This window comes from Dermacentor variabilis, chromosome 4 (assembly GCF_050947875.1).
Source record: "Dermacentor variabilis isolate Ectoservices chromosome 4, ASM5094787v1, whole genome shotgun sequence".
In the NCBI taxonomy this organism is placed as follows: Eukaryota; Metazoa; Arthropoda; class Arachnida; order Ixodida; family Ixodidae; genus Dermacentor; species Dermacentor variabilis.
The window spans coordinates 190000009-190018589 of NC_134571.1; the positions used below are offsets into that span (position 1 = coordinate 190000009).

The 18581-nt window shown below is 46.3% G+C and overlaps 1 protein-coding gene across 1 annotated transcript in view; it reads right to left on the reverse strand.

Moving 5' to 3' along the window:
* Positions 1 to 1060: 1060 nt before the first annotated feature.
* LOC142580026 (uncharacterized) overlaps positions 1061 to 18581 on the reverse strand; it is a 73481-nt gene continuing 55960 nt past the window's right edge. Inside the window, exons 6-9 of the mRNA XM_075690751.1 lie at positions 17801 to 18079; positions 16206 to 16350; positions 12871 to 13140; positions 1061 to 1191 (exon numbers count right to left, since the gene is read on the reverse strand). Coding sequence (XP_075546866.1) covers positions 1076 to 1191; positions 12871 to 13140; positions 16206 to 16350; positions 17801 to 18079 — 810 coding nt within the window. The 3' untranslated portion in view covers positions 1061 to 1075. The remainder of the gene's footprint in view (positions 1192 to 12870; positions 13141 to 16205; positions 16351 to 17800; positions 18080 to 18581) is intronic.

The following is an 18581-nucleotide window of genomic DNA, read 5'->3' on the forward strand; positions in this document are numbered from 1 at the left end:
GACAGAGAACCCGCGCCGGCAGTAAAGCTTGGCACCTGCAAGCGCGCGTCACCGTAGCCGCCGTTGCGGCTGCTTTCGTTGTGTTGTCTAAAATCGAACAGCGGTGGACGCCAGCGAAATGCACTCATATGAGAGGTATGGTGAATATAAGCAAAACAACATTAAGAACGAGTCTTCGTTCCTTCTCAGTGGCGCGGTTTGACGCCCCGCGGCCGTCCACTACTGTTCGACAGCGCCATGTGCTAAACTACCGGCGATGCACAGTCCCCTTCGTCGCGACCGTCAGCAGCAGAGCAACCGAACGGTGCACTAGAAATTTATCAAGCGTGACAAGGATCCGTAAGAGAGAGAGGGCGAAGTCTGGCGTCACTCGGGGCACTCTCGCCGTCAGCGCACGGAGCGAGATAGCAGCGCCCCGGTGCGGCCCCGCAGCCGTTCCGGCCAGCGGTGCCGTGGTCCGTTTACTTTTTTGGCCGATAGTACATAATATGCATCGTAGTACTCGCAACTGCTATAGTTCGACTGCTCAATCTATGTTGCTGAGGCCGAGTAACTAATTGGGCTGTTAACGAGTACGAAGTATATAATAGAAGGCATACACGCTGTCGATAATAAATGTGTACAATTTCACGTTTGTACCCACGCGGTACGGGGCATATGCCGATATTTTATTCTGGTTTCAGCGCTGTATGCTCTCATAAAGATTTGAAATAATTTGCTTTGTTTCCAGCGTAATTGCAATTTCGTCTGAATACCCACCGCTCTGGTTCTCCAGCTATAATGTTCTCATTATGGGTTTGATTTACCGTTGTAGCGGACGCATTTAGACCAGGACGAAACGCAAAAATCCTGGTAGGCATAGGTTCATGCGTTCGTTAAAGAAGCTGACACCGTCAAAACTGTTGCGAGCCCTTAGCTACGGCTTCTCTTATAGCCTGAGTATTCGTTTTAGGCGTTACGAGTTAGAAACAATTATGCAAACAAAAACAACAAAAAAAATTTCTGTTTTAGTGGTCTAGCTGATATGTACCCCATGGCACAGGCATTGCAGCAGTGTGGCTGGCAAACTACTTTATTATATGCAACATTTCTGGAGGAGAGCAGGACGGTTTGTTTTGCCCGACTCTGTCTTTGGAATGGAGTCCACGTAGAAGACGCCGCCATACAGGTGTTTGTGCACTGCGCAGTTTTCTGTGAGAAAAAACAAAATAGCGACATAGCGACATGGTCAAGGACACCTGCCTAAAAAGACAGGAAGAATTGAAACTGTCATCATCATCATCATCAGCCTGATTACGCCCAGACTACCCCAGTCATGTACTAATTGTGGCCATGTTGTCCCTGCAAACTTCTTAATCTCATCCGCCCACCTAACTTTGTGCAGATTTCTGCCCCGTACGTTAGTACTGGGATGACACAGCTGAGATACACATTTCGGTTAAGGGATAATGGCAACCTGCTGTTCATGATCTGAGAATGCCTGCGAAACGCGCGCCAGCCAATTCTTATTCTTCTGATTATTTCAGTCTCATCATCCGGATCCGCGGTCACTACCCGCACTAAGTAGATGCATTCCCTTACCACTTTCAGTGCCTCGCTACCTGTCGTAAACTGCTGTTCTCTTCCGAGACTGTTAAACATTACTTTAGTTTTCTGCAGATTAATTTGTAGACCCACCCTTCCCTTTGCCTCTCCAGGTCAGTGAACATGCATTGCAATTAGTCCCCTGAGTTACTAAGCAAGGCAATATCATCAGCGAATCGCAAGTTACTAAGGTATTCTCCATTAACTCTTATCCCCAATTCTTCCCAATCCAGGTCTCTGAATACCTCCTGTAAACACGCTGTGAATAGCATTGGAGAGATCGTATCTCCCTGTCAGACGCCTTTCTTTATTGGGATTTTGTTGCTTTCTTTAGGAAGGACTACGGTGGCTGTAGAGCCGCTATAAATATCTTTCAGTATTTTTACATACGGCTCGTCTACGCCCTGACTCCGTAATGCCTCTATGACGGCTGAGGTTTCGACAGAATCAAATGCTTTCTCGTAATCAATGAAAGCTATATATAAGGGTTGGTTATATTCCGCACATTTCTCTATCCTTTGATGGACAGTGCGAACATGGTCTATTGCTGAGTAACCTATGTGCAATCCTGCTTCGTCCTTTGGTTGAGAGAAGTCCACGGTGTTCCTGATTCTACTTGCGATTACCTTAGTGAATACTTTATAGGCAACGGACAGTAAGCTGATAAGTCTCTAATTTTTCAAGTCTTTGGCGTCCCCTTTCTTATGGATTAGGATTATGTTAGCGTTCTTCCAAGGTTCCAGTACGCTTGAGGACACGACGCATTGCGTATACAGGGTGGCCAGTTTTTCTAGAACAATCTGCCCACCATCGTTCAACAAATCTGCTGTTACCTGATCCTCCTCAGCTGCCCTTTGCATAGCTGCCAAGACTTCCTTCTTCCGGCGTTACTAGTGGGATTTCAAATTCCTCTAGACTATTCTCGCTACCATTATCATCGTGCATGCCACTGGTACTGCATAAATCTCTACAAAACTCCTCAGCCACTTGAACTATCTCATCCATATTAGTAATGATATTGCCGGCTATGTCTATTAACGCATAAATCAGATTCTTGCCTATTTCTAGTTTCTTCTTAACTGCTTTTAGGCTTCCTCCATTCCTGAGAGCATGTTCAATTCTATTCATATTATACTTCCTCATGCCACCTGTCTTACGCTTGCTGATTAACTTGGAAAGTTCTATCAGTTCCATTCTAGCTGTAAGGTTAGAGGCTTTCATACATTGGGGTTTCTTGGTCAGATCTTTCGTATCCTGCGATAGCTTACTGGTATCCTGTCTAACGGAGTTACCACCGACTTCTATTGCACACTCCTTAATGATGCCCCTAAGATTGTCGTTCATTGCTTCAACACTAACGTCCTCTTCCTGAGTTAAAACCGAATACCTGTTCTGTAGCTTGATCCGCACTTACTCTATTTTTCTTCTTACCGCTAACTCATTGATCGGCTTCTTATGTACGAGTTTCTGCCGTTCCCTCCTCAAGTATAGGCTAATTCGAGTTCTTACCATCCTATGGTCACTGCAGCGCTCCTTGCCGAGCACGTCCACATCTTGTATGATGCCAGGGTTAGCGCAGAGTGTAAGGTCTATTTCATTTCTAGTCACGCCTTTCGGGCTCCTCCACCTCCACTTTCGGCTATCTCGCTTGCGGAAGAAGGTATTCATTATCCGCATATTATTCTGTTCTACAAACCCTACTAATAACTCTACGCTGCTATTCTTAGAACTTATGACATATTCGCCCACTGACGTTTCTCCAACCGGCTTCTTGCCTACCCTAGCATTGAAGCCACCCATCAGAATAGTATATTTTGTTTTGACTTTACCCATCGCCAATTCCACGTCTTCATAGAAGCTTTCGACTTCCTGGTCATCATGACTGGATGAAGGGGCGTAGACCTGTGTTTGCAACTGCGTTTCTATCTTAATACGACCTCCATAAAGACCAGAATATTTGAATAGCCACTTCATATGAGTTGCACGATTAAGACGGTCATGTGTAGCAATACTTTCGCCGCTGCAAATCTACTTCGTGATATGAGTCACGCTGCCAAATCGCCCACACAGGAGGGATCTTCTGCTCTAAAGGCACTCTGCAATGAAATTTGGCTGTACATGTCGCGCCACCTATCAGCGGCGGTGAGCACCAGTGAGTAGGCCCTCGTCGCCATTTCACTATTCCGTTTACTGGGCTCAGGCCCGCCTGAAAGCGTTATTTTCCAATTTTTCCAGCTCTTCTGTGAGGAGTGTGAACAAAAAGAACAAGCGCAGATACTGCTGCGATTACCATTGTCAGAACGGCAAAGGGAATTACGGCATCAAATTGTACCGCGTCCCTTCAAAGCGCATGAAGCAACCCGGCGGCTGAAGTGGATCGTCACGTTACGGCGCATCAAGTAATTTTCGCTCTTGCGAATTTGCGTTAAACGAACGAAGAGGCAAACACACACAAAAAAAAAACGAACCAGGAGGGAGCACCTGTAAAACCTCACAGTATAGCTACTGCTGCCTAAAGATGTGTGAACTAATTCCCGCTGTTGTAGATTGGTTTATATAGTTGTGCAGCTGGTCTCGCTTCAAAACAAATGCGCACTCGTTGTTACGTGTCAAATCTAGCTTCGTAAGCGCTCCCTGCTGGAGCGTTGTACGCACCCTGCTTCTTATTGTGCATTATTAAGCCAGTGTGCAGGTCTTGTCGGCGCCGGGATCAAGACCTGACTGCTGGAGCCGGACTCATTGATGCCGATCTTTTCTCGCGCTTAGAACAACAGAACGAAGGTTGAAGTGCACCTCAGCACACGTCGACTATTCGCAAATTAGTATTTGTCTTCCGTAGGCTAGCAGAGATTTGTCCAGTCTTCACACTGTTTAACCTTAGCTGATTGCTCTAGATGATGTTTCAGCGGTGATGACTACTCACATTGGAGCCCGAGCGACAATACCAGAATGCGCTCGAGGCGTTTCGTCAATGAATAAAAAAGCAACGTGCCTGCCAACTCATCAATACGTGTACAATTGAGAAGGTTCGAGGTGCGCTCCGAGCAGTGAAGCTACAAACGACAGCTGAGAAACGTCTACGGCCGTATTCGCTCAACTACTTGGAATAAGATAATTATTTCTTAACTTCCTTTGAGTTCGACGTCGTGAGCAAGCGCGTATACCCCGTGGTAATTTTTCAAACCTCGCGTACATTCTTTGCAGCCCCCCCCCCCCAAAAAAATAAGATTATCCGAAGGATCTACAATTACGATATTGAAGTATTGGCGTTTAAATTATTACCTTAACTGTTGCGTAATTAACTTTTGGTAAATAATTACCTAAAATGATAGTAAAAGAAATAGTTTCTGCTGTCCAAGAGGACCGCGAACATTCTTGCGTTCTCGCAACTCACGTGTCTCTTTTAAATTGCGGCCCGACTAAGCTAAACACCCTGTAAAGATGGGCGTACTACGTCTATGCACATAGTACCATACGTGCCAGAAGACTGTAGGTGTAAATCCGCATATATCAAAGGCCAGCGAGTCATGTTATTTGTTATGCATGATACGTTGACTACCGGCCAGCGTTCAGCCTTTCACACCAGCACAAAATGAGCAATAATTGCGCTATCATACGGCGTTTTTCAGCAACAGCCAGATTCAGCAGGATGCCATCCATTATGCTTCTGCAGTTTCTTTTGAAGGCTTAACCACCTAACTGCCGCGCATCTAAGTTTATTGTCACCAAAAAAAAAAAACAATTTTACTAAGAGAAGTAGTCTATAATTTAAACAAATGCTCATGCGAAATTTCATATTTTGCTTTAGCTAGCAAACGCGACGCAATAGCTAATAAAAAGGTTTAGAAATCGTATGCGATTCGGGGTGCGCAAGAAAGGCGGATCACCCTTTAACCACCTCAGGTACAAAGCCAATGAGCCGATAAATTAGCGATGTACTATGTTTGTTTCTTTATTTGCTCCTTCGAAACAATACTGACACACTTTTCAAAAATGTTTCTGATAGTTCATATCTTATTTTTTTGTGACATATGTGTCTCTATGTACCTTAAGGGGAGTCGAACATTTACTTGGGCTTATTAGCTGATTCCACCGTAAAAATTTATGACGCAATTTCTTGCAGTAGGGAAACGCAAGTGAACATTCGAAATGTTGCAGCAGATAAATACGCGGTTTTCGAGCTTTCGTATAATTGAGCTGCTTGTCTTGTGCACATTACTTATGCGCCTGTATACCTGCTGAAGACTTGTGCTCCAATCTCAGCTCAAACAGTTTTGAAAAGAACTCTTGCGACTGCCTGGCAGAACTGCAGCTATGCCAGAGCGGGCCTAGCAAGCTTGTCAGCTTGCAGTTTGACGTGCATGATATAGACAATATTTATTCCGATGTTCAGAAATTCAAAGAACACTCGAAGTCAGTTTTTTTTATTTCCGACTTCGTAAGTTACCTTCGAGCAGAAAGGACGTGACCGATCACCAGAAGGTTGACAACAAGGTGACAACTAGAAGGTGGACCTTGTTTTTTCTGCGCACGTTATGAAGATGTTCCCGTTTTGCTCAGCACAACGAATTCTTTCTTTTACAATAATTTTGTACGAGTCTCTACAACTTCTTAATAGAAAATATTTATTGGTATGCAAATCCGCCGGTTCTTTGCACTGTCAGATACAATTTATTTCCACGTATCCCACGCGGCAATGAGCTGTGATTCGTGGTTTTGTACGTCTTCTTGCATTCGATAACCCTTTGACGACACGCATGGTTTTTGGGAGCAGTAAATGCGAGATTTTGGGCTGACACACCTTCACTCTTTCACTTTTTCGGTGGCTTTGAATATTCTGTTTTCATTGGGCAGTCTACGTATATTTCGGTATCAACGTTGTCCAAATATTATTTGTCAAGCTGTAAAGCAGACTCACTGCCATTGTCGTCCAACAAAACTTTGTGGAAACTTTTCTTCCAATAGGCGGAAATAATATAGCAAAATAAAAGCTTTCATATAAAATAAACAAGGTCATGCGTAAAGGGACTGAGTATGCAAAGTCATTCGTTTCAAGTGCCCACTAGAAAATAAAAGTGCCACCCCCAAGTGAACGTCGCTGATTGGCATCCAGGATTCCATCATTGTACACATAGACGCATGCCTATTCAATGCTTCAATGCTTCAACATCTTCAATGCCTATTTCTCGGTAAAAAACTATTTTGTACTCATTTCAATTCAAGCACCTTTCTTTATTAAGAACCCTCGATCAGTGCACTTCATATTCCACATATTATCTTTATATGTTTATTAGAAAAATCCGGAAAACAGTTAATTAATTTTTCGTAGGCAAAACATCCCATTGCACGATTCCACCAACATTTGGTCAGTGCTTGTCATAGAGTTGCCTACCGAAATAAATTATTTCAGCAACGGAAGCTAACTAGTTCCGTAAATTGCCCTCAGTAGGTTTGCACAGGCGAAACATGTGTAATGAAATGTCTTTCAAATTCGTGGACACGTGTGTTCCATCTACGGTAAGCGGTTATCCTAATCTGTCCATAGCAACTATAGTGCAATATTTATTTCTGATACATTTATAGTAAAAAATTTGGAAAACACCTAAGCAACGCCTTTAAGAGTGGAAAGTCCTATGATTCAAAAATCCATGACTGCTTTTTACGCCTGCCGGCAACCACACCTTCTTTACAGATGTGCGTAGGCTAGCGCCATGTGGATGGCGTTGCTGCAAGGAACCGAGCGGGCAGCGCTGCTATATGGATGATCGAAACGCTGGAAAGGGGCTTTGTGTTTGAGTTTGCGTGTAACAGGTTTATTTTTCTGGCATAATTAAATTACAATCCGACGCTAGCATGTCTGTAGGTTGTGTTTAGGTTGTATTTTTTCTGACGCACTTTACTTTGAGTAATTCAATTGGTTCAGGACCGTCGTGGTTGTGGTTCGTAATGATTTTTGCGAAACGACGTTCGATGCAAACGCCAGATTTCTTACGACACGGGGCCCTTCACACACTCGCGTTAAAGGGCTGCCCCGCTCGAAGAAGCCCGCTCGAAGAAGAAGTCTGGGCTGCTCTCGCAGTAAGAGGAGGACTCGGCGGCTCAAACGCCTGCTTAGAGCTGATGAAGGCGTTGGACATCGCGTCCAGCAGGCGGAGATGTCACCTAAATGCAGTGATAGCGCAACATGTTTGTTAGCCGTTTTTGTAGAAAGGCACAACACCAGTCATTCAATGAACAGCGAGCCTAGATATTAGAGTAAACCACTCTCCGTACTAGTGCATTAAACATGAACGGAAACTGGGGAGAGGCTACGCGCTTCTAGAATGAAACCATGTTACAGTGGTTTATCGCTTTCTTTTACAATGAATTGATTTGGCAATGGGCGTAATTGTCTCAATTAAACCGATAATCTCGCTACTAATTTATAGCTTACGTTGAACATTTCATAATCAGTGTATGCGAGCTCTCCAAAAACACTCACTCGTTTTCATGATCAGTGCTTTTTTTTATGGGTTATATTTTAAGTGTCAGAGAGTGGCCGCAAGAAACTGTAAGACCTGCTACGTCAGCCAACGTCCAGCTGCATTAGTGCAGAAATATGCCGTCGAGAAAGAAGTTTAGCCCATGACGTGAACTTTTCATCTGCTTTCGGGGAGTATACTTACGAGTCATATGGTTTTTTGGAGGTTGCACCTCTCAGTGGTTAATTTTACAGAATCTGTTTTTCTTCCACGTCTTATCTACACGGACACGGTCATTTGTCTCAACTAAACAACCCTTCAGCTTTCCAATGCTCTAATCACATGAATTTTCTAAGATTTCTATTTGGGCTGCCTTGTTGTTAGGTCTCCAGCTTCCCTTGAAGAAAAATATGGCAGTGGCTTAGCTTAGCTATGCCGGGATATACGTAGCGCAAAGGTACGTTTATGTTCGGTTAATTTTCCATTCTTTTGCACCGACTGGCAGCGGCTCGACTCTCCTTAACCTACATGTGGAGCGCGCTGCATCAACCAAGGTCGATTCAAATAGGTCGCGAAGCTTCGGGCGAAAAGCGGTTCAGTACAGATTGTCACCGACATCAGCATGGGGGGTTATGGGAGCAGCGATTGAAGCGCGACTATGTTTGGAGGGAACAAACATTGGGAAAGAAATACGCGTTCTTTAATTCAAGCGAGACACAGTTAGATTCATTCAACGAAAATAAAATTCCTAGTCAATTTTATATATTCGTGAATAGTTAAGAAAATACCAATTTAATTTTATTATTATTAATAAATGCATTTCTTTACAGCGGCCATCGCTACGGGGGGGCGTTAACGCCACTATCACTCGCAATGCAATGCACGTCTTGAAATGGGCAGAGAGGCGCGCTCGTAAAGTTCACCTGTTGAAATACGCCCCCCTCACCGTTTGTGCTTTCTTGCTTGTCGAAGTTTGTCTGAATTTGGTGACGCGGGTAGCTTCATCGCTTCTTAATCTGTTCAGTCAAAAGTAGTGAGTTACGACCGCCGGCTAATTGTGTAGTTGTTTTCGCGCGACTGCGCTGGCCGACGGGCTTGGCATCCGACAATAGGATCAGCACTCTACACCTAAAGCTTTCGTCGGCACCCAAGAAAGTATGTTCTGGGCAGGGATGCGATTTCGACAACCGTACGGCTGGCCTTTTCCTGCATCGCTTTCCACGCTGAAAGCTCGAAACGCCCATCAAGTCGAATGGCGGGGCATTTGAATATATAGCTCCCAAAGCAGGACAACAAAACAAATTTCGCGCCTTCGAAAATAACATGACGTCACTTCGGCTTTTAACGGACATGGCATCACATTATTTTTTCTTCCGCCGGAAGTGTTCCCACCACATACAGATGGCGCTAAGCCCCATGAACCGCGGATGGACCGCCATGTTTTGAACGTATGGGCTCCTATGGAAGCTTCGCTACCAGGTATATTTACCTTGCATCAACCATCTCTCCCGCGCATTTATTGGCGCGGTGCGCCCTCCTCGCGCATGCGCAGTGCGGCGCGGCGTCGCAGTCGTAAAGGCGCGTTGTCCGATGTTATCGGCGCGCGGGCGAGCGTCGTCAGACGCCGTGGGCGTCCGAGCGCGTTGGCCTGGTTGGCCACGTCTGGTTACGTTGGTGGCGCCAGTGCGTCGAACCATGGGTGGAACTATAAGCGCTATTGTTCCCGCAAACGTGACGTAACGCGTGCGAAAGTTCACGCTGCGTCATACTATGCTTAGGCCTTAAATGTAGCAGCGGACGCACACAGCGCCGGCGCGTCTGCGGAGACTGCCACGTCACAGCTCTGGAATGCGCCGCAGTAGGCGGCGGCGAGGGCGACGCATGCGCAGTATGGCAGGCTCACACGCACGCGAAGCTCGGCTCCAACCCTAGTATAGATTTACGCTTTAAAACAAGATGACGTGAGCGTCTTGCAGTAAACATGAGAAGAAGCTGAGTGCTAGAAGAAGACTAATGTACACTAAGCACACGCGCACATTATTCGTCATTTCACGTACAAGAAAAAATTGGAGGACGCTTCAGCTTCGCCTTCAAGAGTGGAACGCGATAGCGTTATCGCACCCCGTTCGCACCGCCCACTCATCCGCTCGACATGCTCTTGAGTCACAAAAAGACGAAACATGCGCCTGAGCAAGCGGAACGAACCAAAGAACTCGGCTTCTCGGAGGGTGAAACGATCTACGCGAGCCAAACGTCGTCATCGGCACGGACAGCCGGGCCGCGACGCGCCATGAAGGCCGACGCTATCATGGGGCTGACGCCTAGAGTCACTGGAAAAAATTTCAGAGTACCGCAAAGGTCAGGATTTGACTGGCAGCACTGAGCGGCCACCACCATATACCTTCCAAGCCGACTGCGTCGCGGGAAGGCCGCCGTGTTCGAAAAGCTTGATATTCGGTGACACATCCTGTTGAGTGTTTACTGAAGTACAAATACTTTGTGCCCGGAGATAATGGTTGCTAAGAACGAAAATAAAATGTTATATTTTGTGCGAAGTAATGCAGCCGGTGGTTGTTTTGCACACCGATCGTGTCTACTGCTGGAACTGTGCTACGATTGTGGGCAGCAGCTTAGTGCTGCTATCGGGAGCTTATGCACGCGTTTTTTTTTTTTTTTTTTGCTTTCGCGGAGCGAGCTACGAAGGAAACATTTCACCACTTCGAGCCAGAATGAGGCAAGCTTGTGATTTTGGGCATGCACATCGTGGACCGTTGTCGGCTTCTATTGAATGTTTCCAATCAGGACGAAACTAACACCTGACAGTGTCACAGGCACGTACGTTTACTGTATAATTTCACAAGCTAAATCGGTTACATTTAATTTAGTTTGCAAACGGATACCGCGCGTTCTCGATTCTGCCGGGCGACTTCGTCCGCTGTATACGCACGACACACTGCGACTGCCATGTGCGCACCGGTGTTTGCGCCGTGATCGTAACACGATCTGTGCACAGCGGGCGTAAAAACCAACTTCGATGACCATTTTGCCCACTAAATCTTGGGGAAGACCAATACGAGCCATTTGCGTGATTGCAGCAACGTATATGTACTTCTGTACATTGATTATGAGCGAGAGTTTGCTACATTGCGATTTATGAACGCGGCTGTCTAGTGCGTTCCATGAGCGGCTACTCTTCTCAACTTATTTATGACGGTTTATGACTGCCAAGATTTGCTGCCTGTGTAAAAAAAAAAGCAGGAACGCCTGCTGGTGACGCAGTACTTCTTTTTTCTAAGTTACATAGGCGATGTATAAAATTCTTGTGCTTTTATAGCGGTTTATGTAACATTCATAGTGACAGAGTGAAACTAAAGCTACTGGGTGTTCTCTTGTTTGGTATTTCTTGTTATGCATCAAGCACAACATTATTTGGGTATGCACCGTAGCATTTCAACATAAAACATAATATGTATGCTGACTTCAGTTCGTTGCATCTGCTCGGCTTACAAGCTCAAAATTTAAAGCATGTGTTGTTAATATCACCTGGCCATTGGTTTCAAGCTCGAAATGCGTATGTATAAATGAGCAAAGGATAAGTGGAAAAAAGGAAGTATCATGGGCCTCGTATTGACCATGTTTTTATTGACTGCGATCGTCACGATCTGCGAAAAGCAAGTGCCATATGAGTCGAGCGATTCGAGGCGAGAGCGCGCTCACGTGTGCGGAGAAATCATGCGAGTACCTGGTGCACGTGAGGACGCGGAATTCTGGCGCGACAAGTGTGCCTTCGCGTGCCACGAGCACGGAATAACCGCGTGTGTTGAGCAACAAACGCGTACCCGTGTGCCCGCGTCAAACGTGCAAGACGCGAGCGATCCCTGCAATGAACTCCTATTTTCGTAGCATCACTAACACCTCGTGCACTTCGCTTAAATATCTTCTAGAACAGTGCCGAAAAGCACAAGCAAAGTGTACTTATACCTCGCACACGCGGGTGTTTTTTGTAGGCTTGAAGTTCTCCCGCCCGATTCTGTGTAACTACGCAGAACGACGCCCTCGGTCATTTTTCCTGGTCGGAATCGAGAAAGAAGTCTTTCCAGACTCAGTTCGGTTGCTGCATCCGAAAGCGCAGCAGCCAGGCATGATTTCCTTGCAGTCAAACGCGAGCGCGACAATCGGAACACCAAAAACGCAGGGAACCTGCGCTGCCTGCGCTCAGCCGGCCCGCCCGGCGCTTGGAAGGTATATGGCACTCCAAACTCACGTGGTACAGCTGGGCCAATGAACGCGTCGGCGGCGCGGGGAAAAGAAAACGAATGCGGTACTCTGAAATTTTTTTCCAGCGACTATAGCTGACGCCTTGACGTGATCGCCCTCTATCTCGCTTGGGAGCACCACGTAGACGTATGACTCCTCGCCAGCAGCCCGGAACACATCGCAGGGGACGCTTTCCCACCAGACACTCTACGGCGCAGCGATCACGTCAGTGGCGCCCGGCATCGGACGCTGCACCTAGGAATCGCGCTGTGAGCGGGAAGAGGAGCCGCGTCGATGGAATACAAAAATTACATTCTTCCGCAGACACTGATATTTTTTCAGGCTTACTACGTCATGTGAAAATAAAGTAAATGAAAGTAGCAAAAAAAAACCGCTCCGGTTTCTAGGCAGCCATGAGAATAACTAGCACGAACATGTTGCAGTTTCTAGACAACAATTTTGAATGCTCCAATCGCATCCATTGCAATCATCGCATGTCTAGACCTATGTATTAATTTGGAAATTTTAGCCGCTCAGCTTTACCAGACGCAGGCAAAAGTTAACAAACCGGAGATTGTTTTCTTTATCCGCCTGGACAATTCGGCAAGGTCCTTCGTGCCATCTGCGCATCGTGCCTGGACAGCGGCGGCCGGTGCTTCTCCGTAGTCCTGGTTTGGTACGCCGACGATGCAGACGTCAATGATATCCCCCGAGTGCTCTCGCAGCAACAGTTCTTCGAGCTCGGCAGGAACCACTTGGTTGTCCATGCACTTAATCATCTCTTTGAAGCGCTGAACGAAGTAGATACGCCCGTCCTCATCGTAGTAGCCTGCGTCGCCTAAGGGAAGAGACAGACATACGATCATGGGCATGGCTCACGGTGTACAAAAAATTCGCAGTTCCACCCGAAAGGTCAAGCACCGATTGCAATAGCAAACTAGTAAATAGCTATACGAAGTAAGGATAGTAGTTTTATCGGCCGTGTAAACTTCTAAACTTTCGCTTGCTAACTAAATTAACAGTGACAGAATATGTAAGCCCCTCCTCCCTCGCCTGACCCCCTGCCTCGCGCGCTACAGGAGAGGGCAAGCATCCGGGCCGCGTTCCTCGCTGGCGCACGCGATATTGAACTTTGTTCGCCGGCTCTCCCTCACACGCTTTCACTCATACGGAACCTCACTGCGACGCCGACGGTGACGGCGACGCAGACGGCAGGAATTCGCCTGGAGTGTGAATACAAATGCTATTGCAATGAAAGGTGAGGCATATTGAGAGACACCAGTTCTAGCAGCGATCGGCAGCAGTAAGACAAGTATTGTCGCAGGAGCCAACATGGGCCAATATAGTCGCGGACAACTTTTCTTGACTATGAAGCGAAGACTAAGGAAACTAAGCGCACTTCTTTCACCGCTGCTGAAGTAGTCCCGCACTTTTTGTTGACGTTTTCTTACGTGGAAAATTGAAAACAATATTCTTCTTGTTTTTTACAGCACCTAGTTTGAAACGATACGTAATCTTCACCAGTCAGCTATTGGTATTTTATTTTATTTTTAGTGTTCTCTTTCGAGTTTTAGCACACCCGGGCCATATAACGTAAAATTATTCCAATAAGTTTTATTCAAATCTTCTGACGTCAAATCTGCGTAAGCGCTAACGCAAGCATCGGGCGGTCACCCGCAGGGTTGTCTGAACAAACAATGAGATGCTCCCCTCGTTCATAGGAGGCCACTTTTGTTTGCTTGAAAAACGAATAACATTGCCTGCACTGAGCGGCTTGTCTTATCTAATTGGCTCACAAGAGGCGAGAAGCATGCTCAAGTGGAGAGGGATTCGATGGGTCCAAGCCACTGCACTGAATATCGATAACTGGATGAAGAGGGCCGGCGTCTGCGATTGGTCCGCTTTCTCTTACTTAGCTTGTGGTGCCTCGTCGACAATCGCGGCGGCATGCAACGGAAGCTTAAGAATGACGCTAAAACGGATCCTCAGCAAAGAAGAATTGGCAGAACGAGGTCGTAAACGTACCGAAAGTTCTCGAAAACGTTACACAGCCACACAAAAAGTTTTATTACACGCAAATAAACCCATGCTCTCTGGCAGGGGCGAGTAGCCAGTGCCGGAGCGATCGGCGGCAGCCATGTTTATTCCTTTCGGAATGTGCAGCCTGCGGCTATTCAAAAGAAAATTTAGTTTTGTTCGGCATATTGTTGCATGTTTAACGCGTACGCGTCACTTTGACGCGGTAAGTTCTTGTGGTTTTGTGACGTCGCGTGCGAGGCAGGTGAAGTGGGAGCAGCCCGAAAACTTTTGACCAATAGCCGAGGACTAATGGCAAAAAGGCGTCGAATTAGAAATAACTATTTTGCTTTGTTCGGCCAAATCATGCATAATCAGTGTGTACACGTCATATCAGATGGGGAACTATCGCGGTTTTCGTGACGTCGCGTGACAGACAGCTGAAGTGGGGGTGTTCGAAAAACGTTTTTGACCAATCGCGGTGGGCTGATTGCAGAATTGGAATAGAAAAGTTTGGAATAGTTTCACGTTATAGCGCCCCCGAAACCGTCGCACGTTTTGCACATTCACCAAATGCGAAATCACGCCCGTCTTCTGGCATAGAGTTAATATAACCATATAGTAACTCTGTGTCTTCTAGTGAGTGTTTGTCGCTTGCTGCCCCGTCAATTAACTCCCCTGAGAGACCGTTGACCAACCTCAACAACAAAAGACTGTTGAAGCATAAAGAAAAAGTGTTTGCAGCGTCTGCGCGGAAACCAAGCGAGCCCATCTGGAAATCGCAACCTTCAGCATGTACAAGCGAGTGAGCGAGCGAGCCGCTTGCTGCGCCGCGGCTCTACCAACGCCAGCGTCGGTAGCGCGTGCAAAACCTAACCGACGCCATACGGATGAATGGAAGCTCCGACGCAGGCTACGATGCTCACTGTTCAGAACTTGGTACAAATCGGATGTGAATAAACATTGACTCACGCCGAGTTGATTGTATCTGTCCTTACTAGAGAGGTTGTACGACGTTGGCGAAACCGAAACCGGTGCCGAGCGCGCCCGCACTGCACTGCGTACGAATACAGTCATGTGCAGAAGCTCCGGCCCTGTAGCTTTCGCTTCATAGCCAAGAAAAGTTCTCCGCGAGTATAGGACCCATGCTTCTCGATACATCGGCTCCAGTGACATCTTTATTGTACCATTTTTCACTTCAAGCCTTCAACTTCCTGTGAACCTCTCTCTTGTTTGATTGGTCGTAACAGGGTGGCAGGGACATGTTGGGGAACTTCTGAAATAAATGAAAGTCAGTGAGCAAGTCCACACAGCTCTTTTTTTTGGTTTTGTGGGTGAAGATAACGTTTAAAGCAAAATTACAAAAGGGGAGACTTAGAAATGCTCATGGTCTCGTCGCAAGAACCTAATAAGCGATTAAAAAATGATATACAAACGGATTGTACATATAATCGAAAGAAAAAAGGCCTCTTTAAAAAATATAGGTTCCAAATAAAGAGCTGATGACTTACATATACAAGACTTTAGCGCGAGAATGGAATGCAGCATGATCACAAGGAGTAGGCAGACTTGCTCTAATTTTGATCGGCCTGTGCCCTAGCAAAAATATGCACTTTTCACATTAGCAAGTAATTAGCTTATTCATCACTATGCTACAGTCTGCCTCCTTATACTTCAACTGACGCTTAATTTGGTGTACATAGTGTGTTGCGAAAAAGATGCGTGTCCCGGTGGTAGCAAAGCATCGCTCTTTAACTAGTATCTGTTGCATACCAGTAATCACTAGAACAAGGTTACGAACGCGCTAATGGTTATTTTTGCTGGGGTTTTTAAAAGTCCATTGATGTTCACACAAAAGTGCTGGCGTTGTTAAACATCCTCCTGTACCTGATCTGCACCAGCCTTCCGCGTCGAAGAACTCGGCCGTCTCCCTGGGTCGTTTGTAATAGCCTTTCATCACCGTCGGCGTTTTGTAGCAGAGCTCGCCCGTTTGATAGGGGCCCAGTTTTTCCCCCGTCAACCTGTCGACCACCTGAATTGTCGGGAAATGTACATATTGCGTTAGCAAGTGTAACAGTAGTTTCAATTTTATTATTTTACGCACATTGAAAACCTTTTCCATGCACAAAACATTTATCATTGTTATGGGTGAAACAAGAATCCTTGTTTTGTCCATTCGTCAGCACCCTCACATTCAGGTAGATCGAATCGGTGATGGGGAATATTTCCAAGCGTGTGCGAGCGAAATACAAGCGTGCCGCTGAAAAATCTCTCTGTGCGCTCATAACTTCATGCGATGTGTGTTCAAACCAGCCGTTGCTACCAAATTACAACGGTCACTTCACACAGCGCCACAACACTACTTTAAAGCTTTCACCTGTTCCCTTCTCTTTCACCCAAAGATCTTCATTTTGGTCAGAGTTCCCTTTATATGTAACTACTTATACAGAGAGCCCGTCCTCCCTTCACTTCTATACCTCCAACCTTGCAAGTGCCAAGTAAGTACGCGGCGAATTATCAAGCTCTTTAAAACGGAGAATTTGGCCCGAAGCGCGCAATTAAAGAAAAGGGAAAAAACGTTATTCAAATTACCCCTTGTCTTTGAAAAGTACCATTAGCATACCAAATTTGCGATTAGTCCACCTATACTGAGCTAATATTGAGCAACCTCACTGGAAGAAATGGACGATAAAACCATCCTTCGATCGGGCGCAAATTTGGCGCTCGCAGACATTTCAAGCCTTAACATAACGTATTGTTAGCCTAGTTGGTTCATACTTGGAAGTTTAACAATTGCACACTTTGCGCAGGACAAGCGCTTATCAGGTTTCTGCCTGTGTACTGGATTTCTTCATTACCAGGAACACTCTAAGGACAACCTACTGAGACGAGGCTATTACGCGATTTTCCTCGAACAACTTCAGCGTGAAGGGTCAGACTCCAAGCCCAGATTAGCACTGCAGTGCCTTTTCGACATTGCAGATAGAGACTATGCGCGAGTGCCTCTAGTGGCGTATTCGTGAACATTTGTGCGGCTGTGTGAGGCTACGCGAGTGACCGCCACCACGCTTTCATTCGTCTTCTTTATTTCATCTCGCTTTGTGCAGTGCATTGTAGGTATTCTCACTAGATTAATAGTCACTGCGGAAAAGGACCCTTAAATTCTCCAAAATGAAAGATGTCTGCTAAAGTTGACACTTGGGCAAGCTGGAAGAAACCCATTATGAAATGATGGTAGCGCGACGAACGAGCAGGAATGAAAAAAAAAAAAACGTGTGTGGTGCCTTCTTTATTCGGCCTTTGACTGTAGCGCATTTAGTATGGAATATCTGAAGGCCCTGAAAGCTTAGAAGCATTTCGCTGACGCATTATGCCTGCTGCATAAACCAAAATATCGCGCGTATTATGTCACGTGCATAAAAGCGACAACACGAAGCAACCAAGTCTGACCGTAAAGAAAACAGAAATGCGCTCGAGCTCACCTTGAATTTTGTTGCAGGCGCCGGAAAGCCCATGTCCAAGCCAGTTGCGTGCTCTCGGGAAGGAGAACAGAGCACCGTGGTCGCCTCGGTCATGGCGTACACGTTGGCCAGCGCTTGAAATCCCTCGCCGAAGGCCTCGTGCACGGCCTTGTACTGAGACGGAGAGAGTTGCGCGCCACCGGTGCACACGCGTCGTAGTCCCCTGAGCCGTTGGCCTGTGCGCCGCATTTCGCGCACGAGGGTCTGCAGGTGCCAGGGCAGCAGCATGGCGGCAGTCACCTGCGTGGGGTATACGACATCGTTCGGGCATTGCCACAGATCCGGCAGGCTGATTTTTCACTGAGTCGTTACACCTGCCCTGCAACCTTGAGTTCTCGTTAGCTGAAAGACATGGTCACAGCTAATGCACGTGATATTGGCTTACAGCACACTGGTAGAGGTTTACTGAAGCAGTATGGAATTAATCGTTCCCGAATAAATTTGAAAAATGTAGATTATTCAACATGAATCAGAAATTCCGGTGGAAACTCACGACGAATGTCGACGATAACGCGATTAGCATCGAAGCAAACTAACGACAACACATTTTGTCAGTATTGAAAAACGCGAAGTTTGATGCTTGTATTCAGCAAGGCTCCCCTCGCGCATGCCTCTGGACACTCTGCGTCGTGTAGCGGTACCACCAGTGGCGCGCGTCAGAAGATATATATATATATATATATATATATATATATATATATATATATATATGCAGAGAGAAGGTGCTTTCAATATGAATGGC